The sequence below is a fragment of the Thunnus thynnus genome, chromosome 18, assembly GCF_963924715.1.
Source record: "Thunnus thynnus chromosome 18, fThuThy2.1, whole genome shotgun sequence".
Taxonomy (NCBI): Eukaryota; Metazoa; Chordata; class Actinopteri; order Scombriformes; family Scombridae; genus Thunnus; species Thunnus thynnus.
This window is the reverse complement of record NC_089534.1, coordinates 23,675,774-23,685,196: the sequence shown is the minus strand read 5'-3', so window position 1 is coordinate 23,685,196 and position 9,423 is coordinate 23,675,774. Positions and strand designations below refer to the sequence as shown.

The window sequence follows — 9,423 nt, the reverse complement described above, 5'->3', positions numbered from 1 at the left end:
ATCTGGCTCCAAAAACAAATCATTTGTAGTGTTTGTGAATGGTGACTTTTCTCTTAAATTCTTCCCTTACAGCTTTAAACTTAAGAAAGAATTAATTTTATACAGTAAATATCTTAAATATGAAATATTAAAACCCAATCACCACAACAACATCAGATGGAAATATTCCAATTATATTATGCATTATTTTACAATGTAAGCATTGCCCAATTGGTATTCCAAGTATGCTAAAACAGACAGTAATTACACTTGATAAATGGTGTGTCAGAATAGTAGCCTCCATTCACACCTCTCCCTTGTCCACAGATGACTCTAATGATTGTATTATGCTCTGCAGGACACGTGCCTTGACAAGGCTGGAAAGCCAACTTGCTAGCCACCTCTCTGAGCTGCAGTACATGTGTGGTGCATCTTCACCATCAGGAATCCCTGATGAGAGCCAAACCAGAGAGCTGGAAGATCTCTGGAAGGAGACGACAAAAGCTGTAACTGAACGGTAAAAAGAGTTTCTGATCCTTCATGATTTACTACAATGTCACTCTAGTCATATGTAGTACCTTGCTGAGTTTGGTGCCTGCCTGTGTGTTGTGTTTTGGATGAAATACAGGCTGGATCAGTGTTGTGTCCTAACAGAGCTGCTGAAGAGGTTTCAGAGCATTCGTGGTGAGCTGAGTGGGACACTGCAGAGGGCAGAAAACACTATCAGTGAACAAGCCTCTTACATGGGGAAAGACAACCTGCAGAGACGACACACTCAGGTATAACACACTGTATGATTAAGATGATTAAGGAATACAGCTGTTGTGGAAGTTGAACAACTTGTCAGTAAAGTATAGAAAACAGACACCAAAATCATTTGTGTGTACCTTCATGATGTCACTTTCACAGCCTCACTGAATGTGTTTTTATATTAGTTGTTCATCTTTGTGTGAATGTACGATATTCCAGGTCCAGGAAACCAAAGCCGAGCTGAACGGCCTCGGGGATGGCATAGAGGAGATACGCTGTATCTGCCGGCAGCTTCACACTCATCTACGTCAGATCCCAGAATGCACCATCATCCCATTTGAGAGTGAAGCTGATGCTCTAATGGACCGCTGGCTAGATGTGAGTTTAGTCACTTTTAACTCTCAACTCACCATTTTTCCTTTATTTCCAAAACTTAATGAATCTGCTTTTATTATATCCTGTGCATATCGTATTGTAATGAACCAAAAGAAGGATTTTGTAAGGGTTTTTTAAATTTATTTTTAATTTTTTTTTACAATGATCTAATTCAGTATTTTTATTTATTCTTTTTGTCTCACTTTTCTAAGAACTTGTAGGCTTTATGATACAAAAATTCAGTTTTGTGGATGTATATCATTTCCCAGCAAGCTATATCTTTTCTTATTTCTTTGTAATATATTGCTAACCTACTGCTATCCTTGTTTTGCCACTTCAAAAGTATGTATCATGGAAGAAATATTTTGTCAAACCTCTCATTTAAATTTTCAGAGTAATATTTTTTCATTTCTTTTCCGGTTTGCTTGTAGAGAGCACATTTTACTACACAAATAGTACTTTTCCTTTTGTTTTATGTAAATAGTGAAATGAATTATCATATAGGATAATATTACAGTTCTAAGCTGAGTGCTGTAAGATGAGCGCTAGCCTTCATTGTAAGTACAATTGTTGCAGATATCAGAAAGAACAGATTCTCACCTTGAAAACCTACATCTTGGCCTGACTCTGTGGGATGGGGTCCTCCAGCTGGGGGCGGAGGTGGAGAGTTGGACTGCCAATAAACTAGCAGTGTTTGCTCAGTCTCCGTCATTTCAGACAGACGAGGACATCAGAGCCTTGAAGGTAAAACTGTCTTCCTGTTTATCGATTTGAAAATGTCTCTCGGCCATCAGACTTAAATACTCTCCAGATCTCTACAGTTGCTTTGAACAATAATCGCCTCCCTTTCACTGTCTCCAGAATGAGATCATGACCCGGGAGGAGAGTATGGAGTGTTTCCACCGACGAGCCACTGAGATTCAAGTGCTGCTTCAAAGTACAGAGCCCCCTCTGGAGCTGCAGGTACAACATGAAGCTCTGGTTTAGCTTTCTGTTAATGATGTGGGTGTTTCAGGTGGAAATAGAGCTGCTGGAAGGACAGATACAGTAGATATGAAAAATATAGTTTTGGTTTCAGCTTTACAGGTGTATATTCCTGTTTACTATGACAGTAGACCTTTTGTCTTGCCGGAAACGGTGATCCTTTTAGTTTTGCAGGTTTTGGTGTCTTTCTACAGTACATTATAGCTGACTTTGTGACTTCTGAGACTCTTAGTTGGCACTTTGTTGGTCAGTTCACAATCTAAAGTGAAGACGATGCCACTATTTCACACTTTAAATCGCAATTTCTTGAGATTTTGACATATTTTGACATGCGAGCCACAATATTTTGTCAGTGGAGGTCTCTTGCTTGATTTTATTTTGTCTAGGTGGTGGAGACCCAGATGAGAAAGAAGATGGAGCAGCTGAAGGAGCTTGTTTCTGAAGCTGAGGATTTTTACAGGCAGATGGTGGCTACTAAGGTACAAATCACCGCCAGGATGGCCGAATGCTGCAGCTCCCTACAGAGGATTCAAGACTCCCTCCTCAATCTCAGTGGCTCAGATGCTGCAAAAGTCCTCGCAAAACTTAAGGTAAGTGCTCGAATGAGACTTGTAATTATGAGATTTGTAATTATAAATATACCTAAATCAGTATATGTTAATCAAGTTAAATCATAGGACTGTGCATGAGCTTTATATGTTCATATTTTCGTGTAAGGTAGGAAAACAGGTGGGAAATCTTTTGACGGGAAGTGAAGCCTGACTCACTAATGATGGCTGCTCCACCCACATTACCCACATAAGGGGAATTCATGTGTGCAGTGTTATGACTTCCCTTTTTCCTGATATCTTGATAGTGAAATCCAACATTAAATACAATTTGGGACAGTGAATGTATGAAAATTGCTCACACATAGCTCTTGGTAACTTTGTACCTTCAAAGCGTTCAATAATTGCAGGAACAGGAAATTTCGATGGTTTGAAGCTAGATTTTAGCGGCAAGAAACTAACACTAAGAATTTATTTCATAAACATGAAAGATAAAAAAAGTTACAGTAAGTCGCACAGCAGCTTATGATCCTCTCGGCAGCAGACACACATAAAACTGTCAGTCTTTTATATCCTGCCATTGGCACTGACCCCGCCACAATATAGAGTCTATTCTTATTCTTACCCTCAAACTTTCAAACCAAAAATACTTAAAAACTACATTCCGATTACAACATTACCTAAGAAATGTTGTACACACCAAACAGAAAAATAAGCATTGAAACATCTACTTTAATACACGTAACAGCCCTCACTCTTTGAACACTTGGTTCCTCCTGGAACTTTTAAATTGGTGTTGGACAATCTGGGGACTCTTTTTATGTGAACACCTTGGAGAGGAAAGATGAGAGAAAAAGTGAGTGAATGGACAAAGACATTGTACTCTTGCACACTACAAACAATCAGTCAGTCAAGTCTTTTTTGGTATGCGTTATGGAAAAAATGAAAAGCCCATCAGCTAAACTAATATGTGTTTCTCTTAAAGACCAGGCCTTCAGTCAGTGCATGCTGAGAGGCTGCTGCAGTGTGCACAACACCACAAATATAAAATTGAATCAACCACAGCAGTTTGTGCATTTATTTATTAGTTTTTTGTAAACTGGCATATAGTGCAAGTAAACCTGTGTAATGTCCTACAATACAATGAGTTCCTAGTAACAAAATGCATCATGCAAACCTTGATGAGGTCATATAACGGTGGGGAAGAGTGTCAGTTTCTGTGTGCAAAAGACATCAATTAAGTACAATGGAGAGAACCTACGGCATGAGAGTATTTAATTTAATACTTTAATAGCCTAGTGTACTTTAAGCCACTGTGTTTTAGCTATAGTGGTAGTATCAAAACACTGTAGTAGACAGCAGTGCCCACTAGAGATGAATGAGTGGAAAGTAACACACTGACTGTACCAGATTTCACCAGGATTATTTTCTGTTTGTCCAAACTTATTTGAAAAAAGTTAAAATCACATAAAAATCCCAAACACAGGCAGTAAAATTACTGTGTATGTACTTTAAATGTTGTGTTTGAATTCGCCAAATTAGACAAAGTAGACATTAATACTAGAGACTTTAAAATGCTAATCCCATCCTGTAACTTCTTTTCTTCTACAGGATCTATGTTTGGACCTCCAGAGTCAGGACGAGCAGGCGGAGAGCCTGATAGAGGATCTGCAGGTTATGGCCTCCATAGCTAGTCCAGAGAGCCTGCAGAGTCTGTCTGCAGATGGGATTCAGCTGCAGGAGAAAGTCAGAGCCACCCACCAGATCTTCTCTGAGGTGGAAGAACAGACTCAGAGAAATATCCAGGATCTTGACAGGTAACAAACATCATTCTTAGAGAATTTGAGAGCACACAATGTGAACAGATTTACACATCTGCTATGAACTGTTGATTTATGTTTCTTTCATTCAATGTGACACGCAACATTTACACGTTACAATAAGAGCAATGAGAGCTGCTGATCAGGTATTTCTTGAATCTCATTAGATGCTTCCTGTTTCTTTGTGGAGTAGCTGTTTGATCAGTTGACTGAGTTTCAAAGACTGTCATCAGGGGATCAGCAAAAAGAAACAAAGCAAGCAAGAATATAACCTGACTGAACTCAGTTCATGAGTATTAAGATGAGTGTAAGAAGGACCAGCTGTGTTTAGTAAAGCTTTCAGGATGCATTTTAGATTGCAGATCCTGTTCTCTACAAGAATGGACATGTAATGTCAATAATTGTCATTTTATGTTGAAACAATTATAATTTGTCAGTTTAATCAATTTTACTTTAGAGGACATCAGATTTGGGACATCAGAATTTTCTGTATGTAATACACACAAGTTCTGAATCAGTCACTTTCTCACCATGATGTCACTTTATTCTGCAATGCACTATGCATACAGTACATGTGTGTGTATGTTTGTGTGTGTGTGTGTGTGTATTTCTGCATGCTAATGCCTGCATTCATACTGTGTGTGTGTTATAGGCTGCAGAGGGAGAGTGAGCATTTGGAAGAATGGTTGCAAGCCACTGAGGAAAAAGCAGCAAAGGAGGAGGATCTTAGTCTCCTGCAAGAGGAAGCACTTCAACAAAGGTGAACTGTTTTCTGACAAAGGTCTGTTATCAGGCAGTGTACAGGGCAATATATTCTGTAGTTTATACTGCAGATGCAAAAGGCCATAGAAAGCACTAAACTTGCATTAACATCTAAAGTAGAGAAACCAACAACAGTTTGATTAAGCACACTTGAACAACCTGCAGTCGATTGGTGCTGTGATTTTGAATAATGATGACTCAAGTGGAGGTTGTACAGTCTGTTTTTGTCCTTGAGGTGACTGACTCATCATTAACTACATGACTGTTGTTGTAGTTTTTTCATTTACCCCCCTTGTTTTTAAAGTAATATGATATTTTTGAATGGATTACAACTCCTGTAAATCTGAGTAATCACATTGTTTGGAGGAATATGGTCTGGTGCACACCGTTACAGTCAAAGCTTTGAATAAAGTGCAGCACCTTATCACACACAGAGCAGCTCCAATTTGTCTTTTGCAGACGCTTTCTCTTCTTTAAATACATCATTTTTAATGTTAAACTTTGTTGATTATGTGTAGGTGATTTAAAAAAAAAATTTTTTGATTGAGCTGCAGTGTTATGAGATTTTTCCATTTATACTTATTTACCACATGAGCACATTCTTGGTAACTGTGCCCTGATAAAGACAAAGCTCAGTTTTAGTTCCCTTGCTAACGTGTCAATAAGCTGTAACTGAGCATCAACTCCTGGCTTATTTTTCTTCCCTGCAGGGTGAGAGCAGAGGCCCTCAGTGAACTTGTGTCATCCTTACAAAGCAGCACACTTCAGCAGTCTGCGCTTGTAAAGGAAAGCAGCAAACTGTTGGAACGATACTACAGCTTCCAAACCAACGTACTGGGTGGATGTGTGGAGAAGGACAGCTCGCTGAGGAGGGACACAGAAGTGTTTCAGGCTTTTTTAAAGTCCAGTCAGTCCAGGGTCGAAGATCTGCGACAGAGTCCTGTAGAGCAGAAACATCACTGTGCTCAAGTAAGAAACACTTTCTCTACATATCTGGTAGATCATGTTCTGTACAAATCCGAATACGACCTCAAACACAACAGAGGTGTTTTCTAGGAGTGAATACTCCTCCACATGGAGTATCTATGTAAAACATTCTGCAGTAAAGCAACATTACTTGTAGTATTTTTAGTAAATATTTTTATTCTGTTTCATGTAGTTCTAAAGTGCGGATGCTTGCAGTAGTGAGTAATGTTATATAAGGGTGTGGTCACACTGATCTGTTATCTGTTTTTTTTTTCTAGATTTGTTTCTACCTGTTTCTTTCCTAAGGAGTGTCCATTTGTTGTTGTTGAAAACAAAAAGTTCCTTTGTAACTATCCATGCTGCTGCATTCTTAAAAGGTTACACAGAGACAAAAAAGACAGTCAGCAACATACTCTGTCAGTCTGTGCAGTCACAGATTAGTGTGATTGCAGCGTTAAGGGCTAAATAACTAATCTGTAAAAGTATATTTCAGGCTGTGGAAAATGCAACGGTAGAGGGGAAAGCACACCACGAAGAAGTTGGAGTTACTGGAAGTGGTCTGAGCCCCAGACTGTGCGATGGAGACGATCTGAAACAGAAATTTCAGGAAAATGAGTCAGAGCTCTGCTCCTCTTACCTGCTCCGAAGACAGGAGGCCTGCTGCAGAGTGCAGGAGCTGCAGCACCGAACTGCTCAGCTCCCAACTTTATTCCCCTGGCCCGGCACCGCTGAGCGTCGACAAGTCTGCCTTCTAGCCCGTCAACTGCAGGATGAAATTGAATCCCTGCAATTAACTCTAATCAGCCTGGATGAACAGGGGCAAGACCAGACTGGGAAAACCAGTGATGCCATCTGGAAGGATTCCTCCCAGGCTGAGCTGGAGACCTGCCGCTCAACACTGATGGCAGAGCTGAATGTAAAGATTTCCGTGTGAATTTTCATGTATACAGTGATTTAGTGTAATCACTCTAAAAGCTTTCTAACTGTGGCTTGGTGTAACTGTCCACAGGGTGTGTGTTCCCGCCTCGAGGAAAGTGTGTGTAATGAGGAACATTTTGGCCAGTTGCTGCAGGACTGCCGCCACAAACTGACATCCCTGCAGGAAAGGATGTCAGCCTGTCAAGCCCGGAAAGAAGAAAGCTATGCCAGACAGATCACTGATGTAGCAGCTCTGGAGGTAAACTCCATTAGATTAACTGAGAATGTGAACTTATCATAGCTTTTTTTATTTCACGTTCCTTCTGTTTTAAACCCCTGAACACGGCATCTTTATGAAGGGGATGTAATTTTTTAAAATTAAGCAACTAATGCCGTCTTTTGCGTATTAAAACACACAACATGCTTATCTGTCACTCTCTCCACCTATGCAGGCTTTTTTGCAAGAAGTAACAGATGTAGAAAAAGACCTTCTGCAACTTGTAACACTCAAAGACTCCGTCGCAGCCAGTTCCACAGCCGAGGCCCAGGCCAGCCTCTGCCAGGAAGTCAGTAACCTCCAAAACCACAAGAGGGCGCTAGATAGTAGTGTCAGAGAAAATCTAGCACTGTTTGAAGAGAAGAGGAACCAGAGTATGCAAAAAGTGAAGGATGAAGCCTCCTGTGTACAGATAGCACTAAAAGACCTGGCTGAAAACTTAGGAAAACTTTCTGGGAATCATGAAGAGTTGCCTCACATTAGCCAGCTTAAACAACAGTGGTGTATAATACAGGTAATGTTGTAAGATCATATAAATTATTATGTTACTTTATCCCAGAATAAGAGTGTATAATTTATAAAGGAAGAACTGCTTCATGAATTAAAGTAGACAGCTGACGATACCATCGATCACTGAGGCTTTTTTTTGTCTCTCAGGACTGTGACAACAGGTTGACAGTGTTGGCTGCTAGAGTTGATGACCTGCAGAGGACTGGAGAGTCAAGCATCACACAAGAAATGCTTCCTGCAGATGTCATTTTGACTGTGGATGCAGCTGCTAAAGACCTTGACAGGTACTTCATCTCATTGCTGCTTTCAAAACAGGAAAGTTGAATTCCTCAGAATGATTAACCATCACGATGTTTACTCACAATACACAAGCAGGTTTTTGGATATGTTTGATTTAAAGGTACTATATATCAGGGCTGGGTGACAACTAACAATTTAATTTCATTATCATTTAATCCGCCAACAATTTTCTTGATTACTTGATGTATAACATTTCAGAAAACAGTGAAAGCGCCTGTTAATTTCCCAGAGTCAAAGATTAGATCTTTTAATATCTTATTTTGCCCGAATAACAATCTAAAACCCAAAGATATTCAGTTTAATATCATGTATAACAGAGAAAAGCACTAAATAATCACATTTGAGTAGCAAAATCTAGCATATTGTGGCATATTTGCTTAAAATTTCACTAAAATGAATATTTGATTATCAATATAGTTTAATCAACTAATTGTTGCAGCTCTGCTATACATAGCATTTTAAAATCAATTGGTCATTGGCACATTAGTGTTAGGACCATGGTGTAATTATAGTAAACAAATAACAGCATTGTACACCTAAGTTGATATTTCTTTACATTTTAGACTTTTAGACTTTTCTTGAGGCTTTTTTTTATATGGACACGCATCCATTTCATTTGCTGTTTATGAGCTTATGGCAGGAAAGGCTGATAAAGCAGGAATCTCCAATATTTATTCTCTACAGTCAATAAATGAATACAATGAAACCCATTCAAAGTCATGCTCTGTTTGCAACATAAAGTAAAAGAGGTGATGAGATGAGGTGGTGAGAAATGTGGTTCAAAACTTGAAAACACAACTGCAACATGTAGCACTTGAAGTGTTCAAACTAACTTGAAGTCTATAACTGCCTGTTTGTTCACTCTTGTGTTCTCACTTTAGCCTCAGGTCAATTTTTCTGCAAAAGAAGAATGAGTGTGCAGAAAACACTGCCAACAAGGTGAAACAGGCCATCAGCCAGCTGAAGCAGTGGAGCCAAACAGTACAAGCTGAACCATCATCACCCAACCAGGTATACACACCAATGTGTCCATCCATTTTTCTACTAATGCATTAATTACATTCCTGCTAATTAACAAAATGTAGTGGCTATAAAATGCTACAGTAATCTCAGACAAAAAACCTGTCAACAAATCCCGTAAAAAGACCAAAACCATGTAAAACAATGTTTTAGTTCATATGTTCAAATGTTTTAGCTCTCAATGCTTTCTGACTTCCCTACCCTGTATGTGGCT

At 39.3% G+C, this 9,423-nt stretch overlaps 1 protein-coding gene across 1 annotated transcript in view; it reads left to right on the top strand.

The window, feature by feature from the left end:
* LOC137169912 (nesprin-2-like) overlaps positions 1-9,423 on the top strand; it is a 90,004-nt gene that overhangs the window by 19,933 nt on the left and 60,648 nt on the right. The window contains exons 30-43 of the mRNA XM_067573340.1: positions 338-496; positions 608-758; positions 949-1,107; positions 1,681-1,848; positions 1,966-2,067; positions 2,475-2,678; positions 4,248-4,453; positions 5,109-5,216; positions 5,929-6,187; positions 6,678-7,100; positions 7,194-7,361; positions 7,555-7,893; positions 8,037-8,173; positions 9,071-9,200. Of these exons, the coding sequence (XP_067429441.1) occupies positions 338-496; positions 608-758; positions 949-1,107; positions 1,681-1,848; positions 1,966-2,067; positions 2,475-2,678; positions 4,248-4,453; positions 5,109-5,216; positions 5,929-6,187; positions 6,678-7,100; positions 7,194-7,361; positions 7,555-7,893; positions 8,037-8,173; positions 9,071-9,200 (2,713 nt within the window). The remainder of the gene's footprint in view (positions 1-337; positions 497-607; positions 759-948; positions 1,108-1,680; positions 1,849-1,965; positions 2,068-2,474; positions 2,679-4,247; positions 4,454-5,108; positions 5,217-5,928; positions 6,188-6,677; positions 7,101-7,193; positions 7,362-7,554; positions 7,894-8,036; positions 8,174-9,070; positions 9,201-9,423) is intronic.